Source organism: Hippichthys cyanospilos, chromosome 11 (genome assembly GCF_059441005.1).
Source record: "Hippichthys cyanospilos isolate Australia breed blue-spotted pipefish chromosome 11, RoL_Hcya_1.0, whole genome shotgun sequence".
Lineage (NCBI taxonomy): Eukaryota > Metazoa > Chordata > Actinopteri > Syngnathiformes > Syngnathidae > Hippichthys > Hippichthys cyanospilos.
Window position 1 is genome coordinate 10,618,910 of NC_142379.1, and position 19,752 is coordinate 10,638,661.

A 19,752-nucleotide genomic window follows, 5' to 3' on the forward strand; every position below is an offset into this window, starting at 1 on the left:
TATTGAATGTTGAACTTTATTTGTATATTGGTGTAATGAATGTTTAGGAAATAAAGGAATACAAAATAATTATATCAATTATATAGAAAGATTTGTGTGCATTCAAATATTATGAAGATGGTAAACGTTTATTTCCAAAAAGAAATGATTACCTTCGATAGGTTTTCCAGTGACTGACACGCATAATGAGTCGAACCATGCTAATATGGGGGAAACTGAGTTTTTAGGATAATAAAATTCTAAAGACTACTGAATACGAATATTTTTGATGAATTGATTGTATTTTTTTCCTGATATATTTACATGTATTATTTTTTTTCTGATGCTACTTTTTAAAAATTATTTGAAAATGTTAGGCAGCCCTAGGGATTAACATATCCCCATTTGTGAACCACTGGACAAAGCTGTATGTGTAAAAAAAAATCACAAGTAAAAGCAAAACGAAAAAGAAAAAAACTAAAAGTACTATTTGTGTTTGAATTTGATCACCGTGCAGAGGCGTGAAAATGAGCGACCATTGCCGTCTGAAATCCATCCTGTAAATGTACGGTGACCCGCGGACTCGCTGTCAGATGGGATATGTCTACAGCTCACCCGTGACCCTAAAAATGGATGAACCAAAACATAATGGATGTTTATGTACAAAGGCACAGTGTTCCTTTTATCATCAATGACTCCGAGGCTGCAGATGTGGATAAAAGTGGTGTTTAATGTGATAATCTGTCAACTCTGTGACACAACACAGAGGCACACATTATTTAATCTCTCAGGTAATCGTAATAATGTGCGAAGGAGTACAATCAAGGAGGATTACAAGGCCAATCGGGAAAGAAATATTGGAAAGGGGCTCAACGCATGTTTCTATTTTTACATCCCACATCCTGAAGGAGGTAGAAACCACTCTCGGGTTAGATCAGTGAAATCAGCAGCACGCTGAGAATCTGAGGAGCGCCCTAAATACGGCCGGCCTGCTTTGAGCCATTTCCTGGAGATAAGGAAACCATAGCAACAGTGATGCGGAGCCATGGTGACCAGAAGAAGAGGCTTGCTTGGTGACGGCACATATTGGGATGGATCAAAACGTTAGTCAGTGGAACACTTGGCAAGTATTCTGTGATGATTTTTTGGGAAGGACTAACTTACGAAAAAAGGGTTTTAATGTGAACTCTGAACGCACAATACACAAGGATGTGAAGTAGATAGAGAGTGTATGCGCAAGACGCTCCGCAGGGAGCAGATTTCCAGGGATTTGGCAGGATTTCAAGATTATAACATGACGACAGCACACTGCCATGGATTGCACATGTTGGAAGGAGATTGGCATTTGTATCTCCTGCGCAGCTGGGAATGCCGAGACCGGCCATTGTTAAGTACAGACTTGACGAGAAAGCACGCAGGGCTTAATCATCATTAAGACCAGCAAGCACATCCACTCCAGCTTGATTTCTTCTTATACCTTTTTTGTCGGCAATCATCCATAAAGTTAGATATTTTAAATGATATTTTGTTGTGTAACCAAATTCATATGTTAATGTAAAAACAGAAAGTACACAGACACATATATATATATACATATATATATACATATATATATATATATATGTATATATATATATATATATATATATATATATATATATATATATATATATATATATACATATATATATATATACATATATATATATATATATATATATATATATATATATATATATATATATATATATATATATATATATATATATATATATATATATATATATATATATATGAACTAACAGGGCTAGCATTGAAACTTGTGTTTGTGTGAATAAATAGAATAAGCATAATCATTATAGTACTGTACAACAAAATTTTTATGCGCGAGGCTCCAGTTAAGGGAAGTGTGGATGTGTGACGCAATGCTGATGCAAACACTTAAGGGGCACACTGCAACTAATCTGACTGATAAAACTCACACGGACGCACACGCATTCACCCACCACAACTGTAGGCTCAGGCCAGTTTCCACTCAGGGGAGATTTGGCAGCAAGCAGCAAACGCTGATCGTAAGTGAAGACTTGCTCTGGCTGACCTTGTCGTTTGGCACATAGACACCTTTGTTTTATTATGAGAAGCTGTCCCAGGAACAGGCACCAGAATAGCAAATTATAGTGTAATCATTTAGACAAGCTATTGGTAACAGTGAGGGTTCTTTCTAACAATAACAAATTCTTAATTATACGCGAACACATGCTGGTAGTCCCACATTACAGCAGGGAGCCTCCATTTGTGTCGGTTCAGATGAAGTTTATTGTCTTAAATAGAGGAAGTCACAGGAGTCAAGATAAAAACATGCAAAATATGAGAAGGCTCTGGGAATGCTAAAAAAAAATACATATGGGTTATACCCACCTGACCAATTCATCAACATTAGGGGGGGGGGGATTACCCCAGGGAAAAGGCTTTATTTTTGCCATGTGAATTATAACTGCAATTAAATACAATTGTCATCATTTTTTCAGGCACTTTGATGCACTTGATTATTTTTTTTAAATTATTCATTGATTTTTGTGTTTTAGACTAACCTGTAACCTGTATAAACGCTGCAAAAAAGTACCGTAATTTCCCAAATATAAGACAAACTTTTTTCCTAAAAATGAAGGCCAGAAGTATGGGTGCGTCCTACAAACGGTAACACACACACACAAGTACCTGTTGCAGTTAACAGCAGCTCAAAATCTGAAACACACGTACTTTACACGCAAGAAATATGTAATTTACAAATGTGAAGACAAGAAAATACAAAGAGTTTAGGAAGATTTGATTTATTCTATTTTGCTATATTTTTACATCGTTGCCAAAGTCTTGGTGCCTCTTATACAAGAACATGAAAACGGACTTTGCATATGAAGTTAACAGTTGTTTAAAGTTGATTGGATACAGTTTTAGGTATACTTACACAATTTCTATAGATAATCATATTTGCAAATGCTTTGCAAAATATAATTGAGAAGCACTGGTTCAGGGTAAAGTTTAGGCAATCTGTTGTGATGGTTAAAGTTAGGGTTAGGAAATGCATTATGTCAGTGAATGTCCTCACAAGTATAGCCGTACCAATAAGGGGGATTGAAATTATTATTGTTTTAACCAAAATTGGGTACCCCTCTAAAGTAAATATTTCTCTTGATTTTGGTCTTTTCAGTGAGCGTACAACTGATTGAGCAAATACTAATGTTGAGGTCATGGATTGTAAAATACTAAGCCTAATAATAAAGCAGTATTTCATCAGCATGCATCGGCAGACAGCTTTGGGATCACAAGGCCATCACGTGTCTGAGTGTAGCGTCTATTTTAAGCTGTGATTTATATGATGTAGCATGTGTGGACTTATCTGCTATTCCAGTAGCATGTTTCAACTGTGGAGATTGCTACTCTGTTGTGCTGAAACGACACTCTCAAGGTCATCCTTATCAAGACCTCTGGCTCCTCTGGTTGCTGCCCTCAACTGCGGCCAGCTGGAGAACCGCAGGAGGAATCACAAATGTTGCGTGCCAGCAAAACTTTCCGCCGGTGCGTGCTGAGCGGCGCTGCTGCGCGCGTACGTCCCGGCGCTGGACACGCCGCCTCGCTGCTGCTGCTCCATGCGTTCCAATGTGATTTGGAGCTCATCAAGGCACTGAGATATGTAGCGTCTCTTCAAATCCAGCAGGATTGTTGCATTACGGCTCAGGCTTGGCGCCGCTGCCCTCTGCCGCAGGACATACCACGCAGTGGGTGTTACTGATGTGTTTTCTTGTTTTGGTATGTGATTTAATCAGTGAACGGAATAAAAAAAGATTTGTGGCTAACAAACACAAACGCTTGCTGGCAAAGGCTCTATGTACATGAGAACAATTTAATGAAATCACAATAACTCGAACAAGATGCAACATAGTAAAACAAATAAAAAAACAAATGAGACACTATCATAATGGGATGGATGGAAAAAGTCTCAAGGACCAATAACTGAAACAGAAGTCAGCTAATTTGGTTTAAAAGTCATTTTGTGCAAATTCCATGGGGGAGCCGTTCTCAAATTGGGGCACAAGCATTTTAATGTAACTTAAAACAAGTTTAATCTCTAAAGACTGCTATAGACATCTAAAATCCATTGTTACTGGGCAAGCAGTGAATGAAATACTGCACAAGGGTTAACGTAACATAAGAACATGTAAAATTGTGATAACAAATGTATGTTTGCAAACTAGAATGCTAGTAGTTGTGCTCATACATTTATGTACTTTAGAAAAGTTCTGAGCACAGCTGTATGTGCAGTATGGAATCATCTATCTTACCGCAGACTGATCCTCTCCCTCTTTTTTCATCATGTTCAGATGAGCTCTCCCCTGCAGCTGCTTGCTGAGCTCCAAAAAGTCTTCGTTCATGCGATCAATCTCCTCTTTCACGGTGGACATCTTGACAAGAGCCATTAGTTATGGACTTTGGCATGGTCTACACATAGTCGGGGGTCTTGCAAACGGGCAGTAAATGTCTATGGTTTGCCCTATCTTCTATACATGCTCAGGTTGTTTTTGTTTTCATGAAAAAAAAATGTCTCTAAAAACTCCAACCAGAATGGGTATTTGCCAAAATGTGTGTAGCATTTATAAATGTTAGGTAGCATTTTTTTTTAATAAACAAAGCTATGTGAATGTATTTTTTAACATGCTAATAGGGAATTATCCGTGTTTAAATAACCTTAGTTGCGTGTTGAAAAGGCCTTGAACATGAAAATAATTGAATGAAGATAAAATTCTCCATAGCACACATACCTCCATTGGAGTCCCAAATATAGGAAGAGCTGCAAATATAGGTGCAAAATGCATTGTGAGTAGGTTTAAAACATTTATTGTTGATCAATGTTTGATAGAATCTCAATCATTGGCAATACAACACATATAACCATCAGGACATACAGTATTTACATATTAAATATAATCAAAATTGAACCTGGATGTCTCAATTTATTTTTTGTATTTTGTATTTGTATTTTTTTCTAAATCTTTTGATTTCCTCATAACAATTAAAGTCATCTGACTGTACTCTGCTACACTTGCATGTTGTTTGTTCTTGAAAAGAGACAGCCATGTTGCACTGCAGACTCATTAAATATTAGGGTGTTTTTCAGTCTGTCTATTTACAAATTTGATTTGTTTCACTTTCTGTGAGTTGCACATTGTTCCATGGTCCAGTGCAAACGTGCATTGTTTACACAATCTCCAATGATGAACTAAATGTAAATGAAGAATTTACTGTATATGTTTTATCACTGACTGTGTGCGCGTGTGTGTATGTATCACTCGGTAGATGGTGATGTTAATAAATTGCCCCGTGATTGCGCTGCGAACCAATTTCCCGGCGGGTACAATTAAGGTATCCATTTGAAACTGAAGCAGCTGAAAAGTTGACACTACTGCCTGCTGTGAGCTTTGTAGAAGCCCAGAGGCGTGGAGGCGGAGACGCTTGGTTTGTTGGACTAATAACAGCAGGACAATTTCCTGCTGATGGAAACACTTTTCCTAAATCAACATCCTGTTTGAAACTCCTAATTGCTGCAGTTTATTCATTAGTTTGTGATCATGTATTCTGTTTTTGCAAAGATGATGCGGACAAGGGGGCCTGCGTCAGCAAATACAGTAAACCACAAAAACGACTTAACGCTTGAAACCAGTGATTCTCAAAGTGTGGTTTGTCATCGAATCATCGAATGTTCAGAATTCTGCATAATTATTCAGTGTCTTTAAGGGATAGTTAACTTTTTTTCACCTTTCTCAGTCTCCTCAGCTGTACTTTGTGAAAAGGTTTTAAACAGCTGCTCTAACAGAGAATGCTTGTACTTTGCCAATCTGAAAAACAAAAGCACATTGAGTTATTTCCGTAGAAATTCAATTCAATTTTTTTTTTTAGCTCACCTTGTATCGAATATATGCTCACTGAAGTGCACTTCTTTGGGAGCTCTAATGTTGATAAATGAATCACTTAGGGGACCCTGGGGCCAAAGAGATTCAATTAAATGCTGCTGTATGTATATCAGCTGTGACATTGAAACATCAAATACCAGAGGTGACATTTTACATTTTTTTCCTGCCCCGGCAGTCGTCGGTTCTCGAGTTTTTCAAGCTGAAAATTGTAATAGTCAGCCTGTCGCTCAATCCCGTCTTCAACACCCACACCAAATAAATAAATAATAATAAGCCTTTGTTGTCCTATTAAAAAACGAGAATAATGAAACCTCTGCAAACACACTATTAAACATTACTCTCGACAACTTGGCCTTAAACAAAAAGCAAAAGCTAAACTTTACAATCTTCCCTTCAATCATCCAAATTAAGTATATGATCTTAAAATAAAATAAACTAATCACACAACAAAATGTCTAGTGTGTGTTCCCGCAGCAATAGACTGCAATGAACAATTACGTCCACTAGGGAGTATACACATCAGACAGCAAGTATTTTCAACTTGTGCTGTCGGGACTAGACTGCAGTTAGCAGCCATGCAGGTCCACCTTGAGAGCATACACACACAATTGTGATGTAGTCACATTTATCTCTTTGACGTCAGAAACGATAACACAAACAAACAAAATTAACATATGATACATATCATCTGTCACTACAAGGAAAAAAAACAAGGTTTTGCTGGCCTTAATTTACTACCGTCTGTCTTGGATTTTTTGAGTCACTTTGCAATGCACCTGTTGGGTTACTGGAAAGCTGTCACATCCCAGGCGTTCCAAAATGCTTTGCTCAACAATGTGCAAGCGATTTATTCATTCAGATCACATTTAGGAAGCAAGATAACACAAACATCTCTTCATACCTAATTCTAAACATTGCTTTTTACTTCACGTCTATACAATTAATTCGCAGATTTGAGATTACATTTGGAAAATTTAGCTGGGTGAGGTGACAAACCGTTGCCAAGAGTGATGGCTGACACTGGTAGTGACAATTACAATGACGGAATAAAATGAAATGTGAAATCTACTCTTTTGTCAGTCTTAATCAGTCAATTTTAAAACGATTTGGCAGTTTGTTGGTTAAACTTCGATCCATCACTGATGGACAGTCTTGTCAGTACCAACAAACTACCCACCTCTGCCAAGTACACACCTCTGTTGTGCTCTCTTTGAAAGACATGCTGAATAGTTGTAGACTCAAAGCAGAGATAGCATCATGAAGTGCCTGCATGAAGATCTGGACATTGTTTCCTGGATTTAAAAAAAAAGGTGGAAATAAATATAAATGTTTGGTTAAATTGCTTCCAAAGATAATGAGGCCAGATTTTTAGACAGCACAGCATTATCTTCACGATCACCTGACACTATGTGAGCCATGGACTGAAGAATGGTGGCGATAAAATATCCCACATGCTCAAGCTTAGCCTGGGACACATAAAGAACTTGTTGACTGGAGTCAAAATAAAAGTCTCCCCTGCAATGTGCCAGCAGGCTGTTATATGAGCACGCTGGCGAAAGAGGGACAGACTTGGCCAGCGTGAGGAGCACAGAGGAGGGAAACGGGAGGCATTTCTCAAGCATCTCCATCACCCGGCGGCCAAATAGGAAAACAGCGGAGTGCTGAGGTGAGAGGCTGTCCAGGGTTGGAATGAGTTGCACTTCAGGCTTCTCTTGGGATGAATTACAGATCACTGTGAGAACAGCAAAACATATAGATTTGTTTGGATTTTTGAGAACTGTTCGGTGTATTTATTCATTTTACACCAGAGATATGTTTTTAGTGTTTGTTTACCATTAGGGAACGGCTGAATGGGTTCAGCTGGGGTGAGATTCTTTAGGGATTGGTGAATCTCTTGCAGGGTCTTATACAAGGGAGAAATGCTGACGATCTTGGATAATTCCACATCACTGAGACAAGGAGCAGTTCTCTGTGAATGGACTAACAGAAAAAATCAAACTTTTTACGTAATTTACAATAGTAGGAAATCGTAGAAAAAGTGAATGTTAAGTTCATTCAAAGCACGTTAATCATTTAAAAAATACACACGTCACATTCAACAAAAAGAGAAAAAGAAGAACCAAATACACTGTTCACTGCATACTGTATAATATTTTAAGCTGTTGAAATTGTTTAGATGAAGCACATCAATGGCATTGGGCAGAATTCTGCTGTCTCCAAAATCATCACTTTTCAGTAGACACCCAAAATTTATTTGTTCAGCCATCAACATTGTAATATGTAAAAACAAAGCCATTTTGAACACTTTAGATTGGTTGGTCATTTGAAAAAAATAACACCCACACACATGGAATGACCAATTGTATGGATTTTTTAAATTACATGAAATTCACCTCAGTGACAAATTAAGTTTCCGCTTGACACTGGCGATATAGTGGTGCCTTGTGACAAGTTTAGTCAATACATGATACACTCCAAACACATGAATTAGATCTCAAAATTAAAATGAAAGGAAATGCATTAATAGCATTCCCCCAAAATACAAAATCATGATTTTGCATGTTTTTTTAAGCAAGGTAAATAGCACTCTATTTCATAAACAAACAACAACAAAAATACAGTACAGTAGACCTATTATAAATAAACAGAACATAAAGTATTACAATTATTGTAGCATGAGTTATCCAATGTAAAATGTGAAATAGGGAAGCAGAGCTTAAAAATTACATTATATTTTAAGCAGAATGGGTCATTATTTTTTAGAGAGACGAGACCAGAACAATATCGAAGTACTTTCATTACTGTGAACTGCTATTCTGGATGATGATGATTTAAGCGAATTGAATTGAAATAATACAGTAAAGCCAACGGAGATTATAAAAGGTTTATTAAAAAATAAATCCTGCAGTAAATGTGTTACCAACCACTGATTTCAAGTGATTTGAGATCCCTTTGCGGTATTCAATTCACTGTAACTAATCGCTTTTCTCACACATTCCAACCACATGAAGTTAGTATGAGAAAAAAGCTCTGGAGGGACATCTAAAATGTGAAAAGATTATCCTTACTTGCATCACGAGGAAGTGCATCTTGAGTCAAATCTGTAGATAAAACCTAGAGATGAAGATTTGGAATGAATATTTTTAAAAATGAACTTCTGAAGTCAAACTGAATTACGGGATGTTCTACCAGCGTAGTATCGTGGTTAGTGGTTCGAGCTTGTTGCTGATGTTCCATGCCATCAGGAGACTGGCTGCGGGTGTGTGAGAGAAAGGGCTGATCCTGGGTCTGCCAAGTCTCCTGGTTCATCTTACATAAGAGTGCCTCTACAGATCCCAGAACGGCTTCTAGTAATGCTGGTGACTCATCAACTGAGTAATGACAGTGCATTTGAATGAAAAAAAAAATAACATTGTAAAATAAAAAATAAATGCAAAAATAAGAAAGAATAATATTCATCAATGTAAGAGATAAAGTCTGAAGTTTACAAGTTTGTTTACCTTCATCATTCATCTTTTTCAAAGTCTTGCTGTATGATTTATCCCTTGTAGCATTTTGGGATGCTAACACTTGCTTTAGGAGATTTAGCTTTTTACCATCCATGTTCTCAAATATATTCTAAAAGAAAATACACCACTTGTTATTGAGAAGTGTTTTGTGTGTGTGTGTGGAGGTATTTTTCAGACAACACGATATAGGCTAACCTGAAGGCTTTCAACCTGTTGATTGATGTTCCGATAAAACTCCTGCGTATCTTTGCGGTGTCGCGCCAGCTGCGAGGCCACGTGCAGGTTTTGATCTTCCAGTTTGTCGTACAACGTCTTCACATTGAACTCCTCTAAATCACAGCACGCTGACGCAATTCCTACAAGGGAACAGTGCTTATTGCGACTCAAAGTCACCTTATCTGTGCCTCCATAATAACTCTCAAGTTAGACAGCACAAGACGGTGCATGTAATGAATGAGAACTACCACAATTAAAATTACAGAGGGTAACTGAGAGATAGAAATTCAACCACAATTTAATGTGATAATGGCCGTTATGTTCTTTATCATCAATCAAACGGGGGAAAGCTCTTAAAACCTGCCTGGTCACGCTCTATGGACTTTTAATGCAGCCAATGGATACTAAAATGTGTGCTATCAAGCTGCATGAATAATACAAAAGAGCGGGGTGAGGAGACTTGAAGCTTTCAAAAATAGTCAATACAAGGTTAGTGAACTGGTACTGTGTCTTGGGGCTTTCATTAGGTGTGATATTTTAGGGCTACTTCCAAATTTTGTTAGCAGGTTTGGCCTTGCGAACTCTCCCTTTAAGAGATTAAAACACGCATCACTAGTGCTGTCAAAAGATTCAAGAAAAAAGGAGATCTGTAATTAATTGATCAAATTAATCTCTTTTTAATCCCACCTAAAAAATTATGAGAAAATGAAACCCCCAGACAGTTTTTTTTTGATTCATCAGATTATTGTGGGAAATTTAAAGATTAATATTTAATAACAAAAAACACCCAGCTTTAGTCATTTACATTTTTTAACAGACTTAAACAGATGCAATTGTAACATTTACCGTCTGCTGTATCATGGATGACTCCCAAGAGCTGGCTGTAACCTTTAGTTTTAACCATCAGGAGAAATGTTGCTGTTTTCTTTTGTCAATTGCCAAATAATTTGAAAATAACTCATGAAATAAAACATCATCTATCTTGTCTGTTGCAGACTTGCTCAAACGCAGGGTTTCTCGACCTTAGTTTGACAAAGGGCTTTGCTATGGCTTGCTATATTGACGTCTTTGTTGCTATCATTTGCTATGTTTTCAATCTGCGTTAATTACGTGTATGCCTTGGTAACAGTCCTCTCACTCCATAGGTGCTTTGCATTTATGTGGAAGACTAAACTTGGGTTGTTTCTGTGGTCAATAAACTCCTTCTCACAAAGAATGCAAATCACATGACCTTTTTCAAGGGTGTTGTTGTTAAATTTACCATTCATCAGATCAACAACTCTGGCATACTCTTTACTTTCATGTTTTCTGTCTGCACCTACCGAATCTTGCCGTCCCATCCACAACAGGAGCCTATCAAGTTATGTCAAACACAGCGAAAGTCAATCAATGTCCACTATCGGGTGTGATTGACCTTTGATTTCCAACCCCCAACAACTCTAGTACGGGAAGCCTGATGCATTAAAATGGATCTAATGATCATATAGAAAACATAAAATTAGAGATTAAAATGAGAATAAATGTGATTGAAAAAGAATGCTTTAACCTTGACGTAGTGAATCGATTGCAATTAATGTGTTATTTTTACACCCCTAATTCAAACAAAATAATCTACACAAAGAGGCTAGTGGCAGAAAAATTGCATTAGTATATCATTTCTCAGTTGACATGTTTCACCTGCCATGTTGGCGAGGCCTGAGCAGCATAAAACATGAATAATGTTTTTATATGATAATAATGTTTCAAAACGTTCAGAGACTTCTTTCAACAATGTTCAGAGAGGGTTACAAATGTGGTCTTTGTATGAGAGCATGTGTCATAAATTTATCTTCAAGCTCCATTAAGCTTCCAACTCGGCATAAAACACATTCCGCCTACGCTCATTTATAAGTGAGCTTACCGCCTTTCGAGATAGTGGGCTCCTCAGCCTCGGCTCCCTCTCCTACACCTCTACTGCCAGGAGAGCCGAAAAAGCTTAAGGAAACACAAATGCAAAAAAAAATCATAATAATAGGAAATCAATCACTTTATTGTGACCAATAAAAAATAATTTAATTCCTTTGCTTCTAAAATGACAAACTGTACCTGTCTCCAGTGCATGGACACACCATTGGACGTGGGGGGTCTCCAAGGCTGCGCCACCTGGGCTTTGCTCTCCACTGGGAGACCAACTTGGCGTTGCTGGGCCACAGAACTACAACTGTTGTGGTCACGGCCACTACGACCACTAAAAGCAGACTCAGGAGGCCTGAACACAGTTGGTGTTAGACAGCACGGTTATTGCACAGGCGTGCCTTAGGCTTACAAGAATCCATCCGTCCATTGCTTTGTATGATTGTGTGACAAAATGTTGCAAAACCAGCAGGATCCTGACCTGCAATCGTCCCCCAAGCCGGTAAAAAATTGAGTTGGTGCCGTTTGATGACTCCGTAACTGACAAGCTGTGCAGGAGTCATGGCTCGGATGGCTGAGGCCCGCGGGTCACATTCTGTTCCATCCTCACTCACCACTACCACCAAACTCCAATCTGGGACAGCACTGTCCAGAAATACATATTTCCCCATTTCCGAAAAAGCATGGGCAAACCTGACAGGAGATCAAACAGAGTATTCATTTAGAATATTAAGTCGTCTACGTGGTGTTATTCCTGCAGGACCTTACCAGGTGTTATTCAGATTTGACTGCTTGATGAGTGTCTGCAATCGTCTGAAGACTCCAAAGTCCCAGCCGGGGTTACTATTGAACAAGTGGTCTTTCTCATAGAAGGGGAAGTGACTGAGACTGCGATCTTTATGGTACCAAATGAATTAGCACAGTCAAAAAATAATATCAAATCAAATAAAATAAAAAGGAAACAAAGGAAAGCAGATATTGTACCTGTGTGGTTAATGGTTAGATGGAAAATGAGCATGTCGCCAGTTGATACACATACAACCGGGTTTGGAATACGAGGAAGAAAATGTAAGTCCTCCTCGTGATCTCTTTTTTTCCTCCGTGTGGGAGTGAAAATGTCAATTGATTCTGAGAAGAGATGAATCAAGTCAGAATAATGTTATCATTTTTTTAAATTACTGAATAGAAATAACAACATGTGGTGCTCAGAAGGAAAAATAGATACAGTTTATCCAGAAAATACTGCATCCAAAGAAAGGATTTTTTTTTTTGTCAGTCAGTCTTACAATTTTCCAGGGTCAATACTGACAAAAGGTCCTTCAATCCATCGGCATTGACAAGAAAAGTACTTGTATGAGACTGACTCAGATTTGCCAGGATCTGACCAAAAAAATGCTGCACATTGAATGAGAGTCAGAGGAAGGAAAGGTCAGTTAATTATGTGTCTTGTCTTTGACCCCTGCTGTCAAGAGTGGCTGCATACATGTTGTCTTGACAAATAATTTCCTTGAGTTATTATAAGCATACTTTAATCAACAAACTGAACCCAAAACACATTTGTCTGCAGTTTTTCTTAATGAATATATATATATTTCTCCTTCCGAGCTCTACATGTCCAGTATATTGTAAATCGCGGAAAGTTTTTTTTTTTTTTTTTTTTTTTTTCGGAAAGCCACATCACCAGTAAGAAACATTTCAATGTCCTCTCTTTGTTTGGGAATCCAACCAAACACCCCTTGAGAGTCAAACTGGACCAAATGGATTTTGCCAATATTCTTTGCATGGGGTTCTGGTCCTAAAACATCCACTAAAGTCTGAAAAACAAAACAATACAAAAAAACGAAGAATAAATGACCCTATAACAATGGATGCAATAACAACAACATGATCATGAACTGAGGAAAAAATAATCAACTTTTGCTTATAAAAGTGACAGGGCATCGTCTTGTTTGGGTGCCTTGAAAATTGTTAAACCAAGGGCAGCTTTGACATATGAAAATTCAATTAGAATTAAAATAAAAACAAGTTTCATAGCGAGCCATTTTCCCAGCAGTGTTTGTAATGTTTTATTCAGTCACAAAATGTCACCCTAAAACAAAAACAGACAGGACGACAAATTCAAGGTAAACTCAAGTATAATCAGAACAGTTCACACTCAAAAACAATACGTGGGATTATGATGAACTTGTTCACTGCCATTCACAATTATATATGTATTTCTGTTTTGCTTTGTTTTATTTTTGATATATTTAATTATGTTATTGTTATAATTAACCTGAGATCTGATATGTCATGTAATACATGAGAAAACACAACTGCATTGAACTGTGATGTTTTTATTCGCTGCTTTTTTTTTAAATTTTCATTTATTTTATTCTTTTTATTTTGTTCCTATTATGGTGTTGTTGTTTTTAATTTTCATTTATTTTATACTTTTTATTTTGTTCCTATTATGGTGTTGTTGTTTTTTTGTTTGTTTTTTTTCTTTCCTTTTTTTTTGTTTTGGTGCTACGTTCACGTTTCTGTTGCCTTCCTGTCTGTCCTCGTAAAGTGTGATTGTGTCCTATTGCCTGTGTTTACTTGACACTGTGTTTACAGCCCCCACCCCCCAATTAGGTGACCAATCAGCTTCTTATAAAACTTATGCATCAATTAGTAAATTGTAATAACACCAAAACAAGGGAAAATAAAAATCAGCTCTGCAACCTTATGAGCATAGGGATGTTTCATGAGCTAAGCAATGCATATACACACACACGCACACACACACACGGTCACACACGTTCACATTCCAACCTTGGTAATTACAGCATTATGCACGCAAGAGACACCATAAAGTCTTACTTTGGTCCAGACCGTGCTGTCTTTTTCTTTGACGCTGAGGAGCAAATGTCCATCTGGAGAGAACTGGGCCGAGAGTTGAGGCATTTTTGAGAGGCAGGAATTGTCGCACAGCTCCTCAGCAGAAACATATCGCTGACAGTGGCAGCTGGGGAATCAGGATAACTTAATTTCATTCATTTGAAACATCAATGACAAGCTTTTTACAGAATATGGTATGAAATAAAAGCGAATGAAACGCATGAGGGATATTCACATGCCCATCTCCACATCCAGACGTCCTCCATTCGGTCCACAGGTTGTATTACAAGAGTAAAGGGAAGGGTATAGACACTCACGGGATGCCGCCAGCCTAACCTGCCCTGGAGCGCACCTCTTATACAACTAAAAAATACACACATGAATATATTATATCCAGATGGTGAATCACATTTTACTTCCTTTCAGGATTTGTAATCGGAATTGTACGGACCTCAGGCTGGCAGTCCAGCGCACTGTCAGAAGTAGAGCTTTTGAAGTCCAGCTCGTTATAAAAGATGAAGCCAGTTCTGCACAAGCATGCCCCATCTGAGCGCTGAAAAGAGCGATTTTTGCCAATGCAGGTACAGGACGAAGAACCTACGCAGACATAGAAATGTGACATATTGTGGCTACTTGGCAGTGGCCAAAAGTATTGGGACAGAAAATTTTATTAGGTGCCTTTATAGGGGAAGGAGCCATACAGTGGACAATACTTTTTAAACAGGAAAGATCTCCCTCGCTGCATTAATAGCCAGAAGAACCTCAGGATTGTTCACAGTCATTAACAAAGAATAATATCCCCCCCCCCCCCCCTCCCCCCGTAAAAAAAAAAATAGAAAGAAAAAAAATGGAAGAAGAAAATCTCTAATCTTGGTTCCTTAGCCCAGCGGTTTTCAAATGGGGTTTTCAGTACCCCTGGGGTGATGTGAAGCCACTTCAAGCATGAGATTTTAAAAGGGTTTTCTGCAGAGGTTAGCAAATCTAATTTATTGCCATGCAATTTTTAATGCTATGAAGACTCAAACAGGGAAGGTACAGCACTCTGTTTAAAGTTGTACTTTTTGTCATCCAAAAATGAGTTTAAGAATATTTCCAAATGGGCCTTTCTGCACCTGCTGAAGTAATCTGATCTCTTAAAAAAATGGCTAATTCTATACTTTCTTATATTTTTAAATAATGAAAATATGTGCAATTAATGGCTTATATCTTTGAACTATTATAAATTATATTTTCTTTGGCGGCATTTAAAAACATTTACAGCAATATGGAGCGTAGTTATGGATGATTTAATATAACCTGGTGGTGAAGTGGAAGAGCTGCCACAAGGGAAGCAAGCCCTTTGGGCAAGCAGGTGGTTGAAGGTATCAGCTGGACATGGGTGACAATCCGTGAGTGTCTGAGCCTTGGTCTGGTTGCCAAAGGAGCCAGGGAGGCAAGGTGTCGGACGTGTGGATCCAGATGGACATACATATCCCTCTGGGCAAGAGTTGTTCTTGTAGTCGTCAGTACCTAAATTAAAAACCATTGACAGTGAAATTTTATAGCATTAATTCTTTATATGCGATGATAGCATTCCTTCTTGTCTAAACAGCGATCATTGATTTATTATTTCCATTTACAAACAGCCATGACATTGACTGTGTCCTGTTTTGGACGGACCCACCCGGTGGACAAAAGTATCCTGGAGGGCATGGCAGGCATTGTAAGACAGTTGATAGGTAGGGTCGACAGGTGCCACCCTCACATACACTGCAGCAGCACTTTTTGGATCCTCGAAGCCCGCTGGTGTTGACAGCCTTTGAGCCTCCATCACAAGATTTCATTGAAGAGCTGTTGGCTGGGCAGTAGAAGGGAAATGGACAGCTGTGGAGGGCGGGCACCAAGGTTATTCGTAAAAGCGCCCACTGCAGAGCCAGTCCAATTCTGCTAAGCCCCTGTTATCTAAATCACTTTAAAAAGTTTCCTGTGCCAAGAAATAGGGTACATTTGGATACTGAAATGTTAGCACACTCACAGTTGTTCAGGGAGATTGTAGGACGGTGACCCTGCTGTACAAACATAACCTGCTGGACAGATTTGAGGCTCAGCAGTCTGTGGGCCACAGTATGAGCCAGCTCTGCACAACTTTTCCGAGACTGAACCTAAAGAGTAAGCAAAAAGTTCAGTATGGTCCAAATGGTGGATTTAAAAATAGAAGATATAGATTGTTGTATAAGCAATGGAATTCCAGGCATTTTTCCTTCCATATTTATGCTCAAAATTTGTCATTCCACTGTACAGTAGATGGCAGTATTTTGAAAGGTGTGGCTAAACCTACCCATGGGGCATTCATAAGAGGCCCTGCATGGGATACCCTCCACATTGGGCTTTCCAGTTGCCCGGGGGTTTGGGCAATAAGTCCCCCCAGCGCAAGGCTCACATTGGCTGGGTTCAGCAGCACCAGGAAGCGTCCTTTTTGTGCCGGCTGGACAGAAGATCGGAGCTCCAGAACCACTACACCAGAATCCAGGTGGGCAAGGAGTGCTGGTATAGTTTGCAATCCCTGAGAAAAAGTATAAATTGCCAGATTTTAGGAAGGTATCTATTTAAAGGTGAAGTCAACTCCCAAAATGTATTTCCAAAAATGTGTTCTATGCGCCCCAACAAGTCTAAACATCTCACTGTAATTCATTTTGTGGAAAATAAATTCAGCTGCAAAATCCAGCGCTTGCTATGGCTCTCAGGGAGTGGCCATTTTGCTGCTTGCTGTCAACTGAAATGTTTTCTAAGTTTGGTCATGTGATATTTGCAAGCGGAGCCATCAATGGCTCATTACCTGAGCGCTGAGAAAATTTGAAGTTCCACTCAACAAGTGACAAAATGCCTGCTTAATTCATACTCAATGTAAAAACTTGAGATGGTTGAGATCCAGTTGAGATGGATTTTTGACCACAAATTTTTGATCAAAAGTACTGTTTATATCTATAAATAGAGTGAATGAATCAATTTATTCATTGGCAACACATTAAAAACAGATGTTTGACATCTATACCTGTCATTGTTAGTGAAAGTGTTAATCAGAATACCATCCAAAGACTAATGGGGTTGCATTATTCTGAAGATCAATTTTGTTTTGACTTTCCTTTTAATTGTTGATTATGAAAAAAGGCATGTTGATAGTTTACACTTTCAAAAAGAGCCTGTCACACATTATGCTCTGAATCCATCAGGATGCATTAAAAAAAAAAGACCTCAAGGGAGTATCTTGAAGAGATTGTATCAATATGGCTTCATTTTTATTTTATTTCATTTTCTACGTTGACGTGTGTTGCATATGAGAAAAAGATTTCTCTTACAAAACCATAGCTCAATCATCAGTGTCACCTCAGGTCACATGTATTTTAAATTCAGTGCCTTCAATCATATTATAACTCCTCCAATCTTATCTCCGCCACAAGACTCGGGAAAGAGTATAATAGTGTGCATACAAACTGAAATTAATCTAACCTGGAAAGGCAGTTTGCTTTGAATTGTGTTTGAGTAATGTCGTGCAGGAGAGGCGTATTGTGGAGAAGGTCCACGCAACACTTTGCACCTCATTATAAGATATAGCACAACGTGTCTACTTTGCATTTGCCATTTTAATTAACATTGTGAATAAGTCCGCCGCCACTTTAATTAACATTTCAAGGAGTAGAGTGGCGCTCATTGTCTGAGATGCTTTGTGCGGCACCTGTGCTGTTGCAGTGGGAACCGGGAGGGCAGGGGAGGCAGTCGCCCCGACTGCCCGCCCCGGGAGAGGCTCGATAGGTGTACGCGGGACAAGGCTTGGGCCCGCTCCATCCATTACTGTCACCTCCGGGCAAACTGCTACAATAATGACCAGCGGGGCACAGACGGGGATTTGGCTCTCCTGTAAACAAGGACAGGGCTGTAATTTTAGGGGAAAAAGGGGGTACATTTTTGATGGATGGATGAATGACGGATGGAGAATATTTATTGCACATTTATTATGTTCCTTGCACCTGGGTTGAAGAATTGATGTCATTATGTCATTGATCACTTGCAAACTCTGCCTTGAAGAGCCAAGACTTGGTCACAATTCTCAAACAGTCCTCTGGTGGCTTTCAGTTTTTTTGTTATTTTTTTTGCCATTATTTTAAATCCCATACCTTGCTGCACACGTATTTCCAATTAACAGCATAGCAGGCAAGCAGGAGGCAATGTTGGTTTTAGTTTTAATGGTGGATGAACAAATGGATGTATTCCCAGTTTAAAGTGTGTATTATGCGGTTGATAATGAGCATGATTACCCAGTGGGCACCAGTGTCCAGTTGGACATGTTAAGCAGTCCTGTGCGCTGGCACCACCTGAGTAACTTCGGATGGTGTTTTCAGGACACGCCACAGCCTTTTCAGTGCCCTCAGGACAGTAGAAGCCTACATAAAAGAGTACAAAGTTACTATTTTTTCAATTTGATTTACTCAATTTTAATAGCTAATATTTGTAATAATTGTTGGAGCTATGCTTCACTCAAATGTTAATCAAATACAATTTCTATGAGCTGAATAAATAGATGCTATTTTTACTAGCATCTTTCGTACATCCACATTTAAAAACAAAAGGCATTTCTGGAGTGCAAAGTGCCCAAATACGTTACTGGACATCATTTTAACCACACCCAAAAAATCAGGAAAACTGAGACGGTGAAAAAAAAACAAAGTTAAATCTCGCTAATTAAGTTGCCAGTGTTTGGACGTTTTCAGCATTTATTTTTGTGGATAACGGATAATGCATTTTGAAACAAATCTCTGAATCTAGGAATATTATTTCAAAGCATTTTTTTTTAAGTTGCACCTGGTGGACAGGGTCCGGCGCACTGCATGCCCCACTGACACTGGGTCAATTCAAGTAATGATCCCTGAGGAGTGAAATCTGCACTCCCAGAAACACAAAGATAGCCAGCAGAACACATGCCTTGAATCCTGCCAGTTCTGTTGGAAAGAGGAAGATACAGAAGTACAAACAGAATACAGGGTAGATCAAGAGTCAAGAATATGTTGCACCCCAATGGACATGGTGACTTATTAGGAATGTTAAAGAAGTTATCATTTGAAACTGTTTTTTTCTGTTCTTGCATGACAAGATGGGTTCAGAAATGAATGTTTACTCTTTTTCACTGAGATGTGTTCCTGAACCTTTATATTGAATCAATGTATGCATTTTACATAACCACCAAACAAAAGTTGAAAAAGATATACAAACTGCATATTGATATATTAGATCTCACTTGTAATTTATTCTCAAAATTGTATTGAATTAATCCATACCTTATTACATCTGTGACA

At 38.4% G+C, this 19,752-nt stretch overlaps 1 protein-coding gene across 1 annotated transcript in view; it reads right to left on the minus strand.

The window, feature by feature from the left end:
- Window positions 1-2,886: 2,886 nt before the first annotated feature.
- LOC148415856 (uncharacterized) overlaps window positions 2,887-19,752 on the minus strand; it is a 64,021-nt gene continuing 47,155 nt past the window's right edge. The window contains exons 72-98 of the mRNA XM_088427424.1: window positions 19,262-19,398; window positions 18,718-18,843; window positions 18,138-18,317; window positions 16,743-16,967; window positions 16,440-16,566; window positions 16,089-16,288; window positions 15,722-15,934; window positions 14,877-15,022; window positions 14,661-14,788; window positions 14,408-14,552; window positions 13,245-13,377; window positions 12,548-12,691; window positions 12,332-12,458; window positions 12,045-12,256; window positions 11,756-11,918; window positions 11,571-11,644; window positions 9,650-9,810; window positions 9,446-9,563; window positions 9,135-9,316; window positions 9,014-9,059; window positions 7,779-7,925; window positions 7,345-7,677; window positions 7,140-7,237; window positions 5,937-6,013; window positions 5,791-5,870; window positions 4,320-4,453; window positions 2,887-3,733 (exon numbers count right to left, since the gene is read on the minus strand). Of these exons, the coding sequence (XP_088283550.1) occupies window positions 3,521-3,733; window positions 4,320-4,453; window positions 5,791-5,870; window positions 5,937-6,013; window positions 7,140-7,237; window positions 7,345-7,677; window positions 7,779-7,925; window positions 9,014-9,059; window positions 9,135-9,316; window positions 9,446-9,563; window positions 9,650-9,810; window positions 11,571-11,644; window positions 11,756-11,918; window positions 12,045-12,256; window positions 12,332-12,458; window positions 12,548-12,691; window positions 13,245-13,377; window positions 14,408-14,552; window positions 14,661-14,788; window positions 14,877-15,022; window positions 15,722-15,934; window positions 16,089-16,288; window positions 16,440-16,566; window positions 16,743-16,967; window positions 18,138-18,317; window positions 18,718-18,843; window positions 19,262-19,398 (4,069 nt within the window). The 3' untranslated portion in view covers window positions 2,887-3,520. The remainder of the gene's footprint in view (window positions 3,734-4,319; window positions 4,454-5,790; window positions 5,871-5,936; window positions 6,014-7,139; window positions 7,238-7,344; window positions 7,678-7,778; window positions 7,926-9,013; window positions 9,060-9,134; window positions 9,317-9,445; window positions 9,564-9,649; window positions 9,811-11,570; window positions 11,645-11,755; window positions 11,919-12,044; window positions 12,257-12,331; window positions 12,459-12,547; window positions 12,692-13,244; window positions 13,378-14,407; window positions 14,553-14,660; window positions 14,789-14,876; window positions 15,023-15,721; window positions 15,935-16,088; window positions 16,289-16,439; window positions 16,567-16,742; window positions 16,968-18,137; window positions 18,318-18,717; window positions 18,844-19,261; window positions 19,399-19,752) is intronic.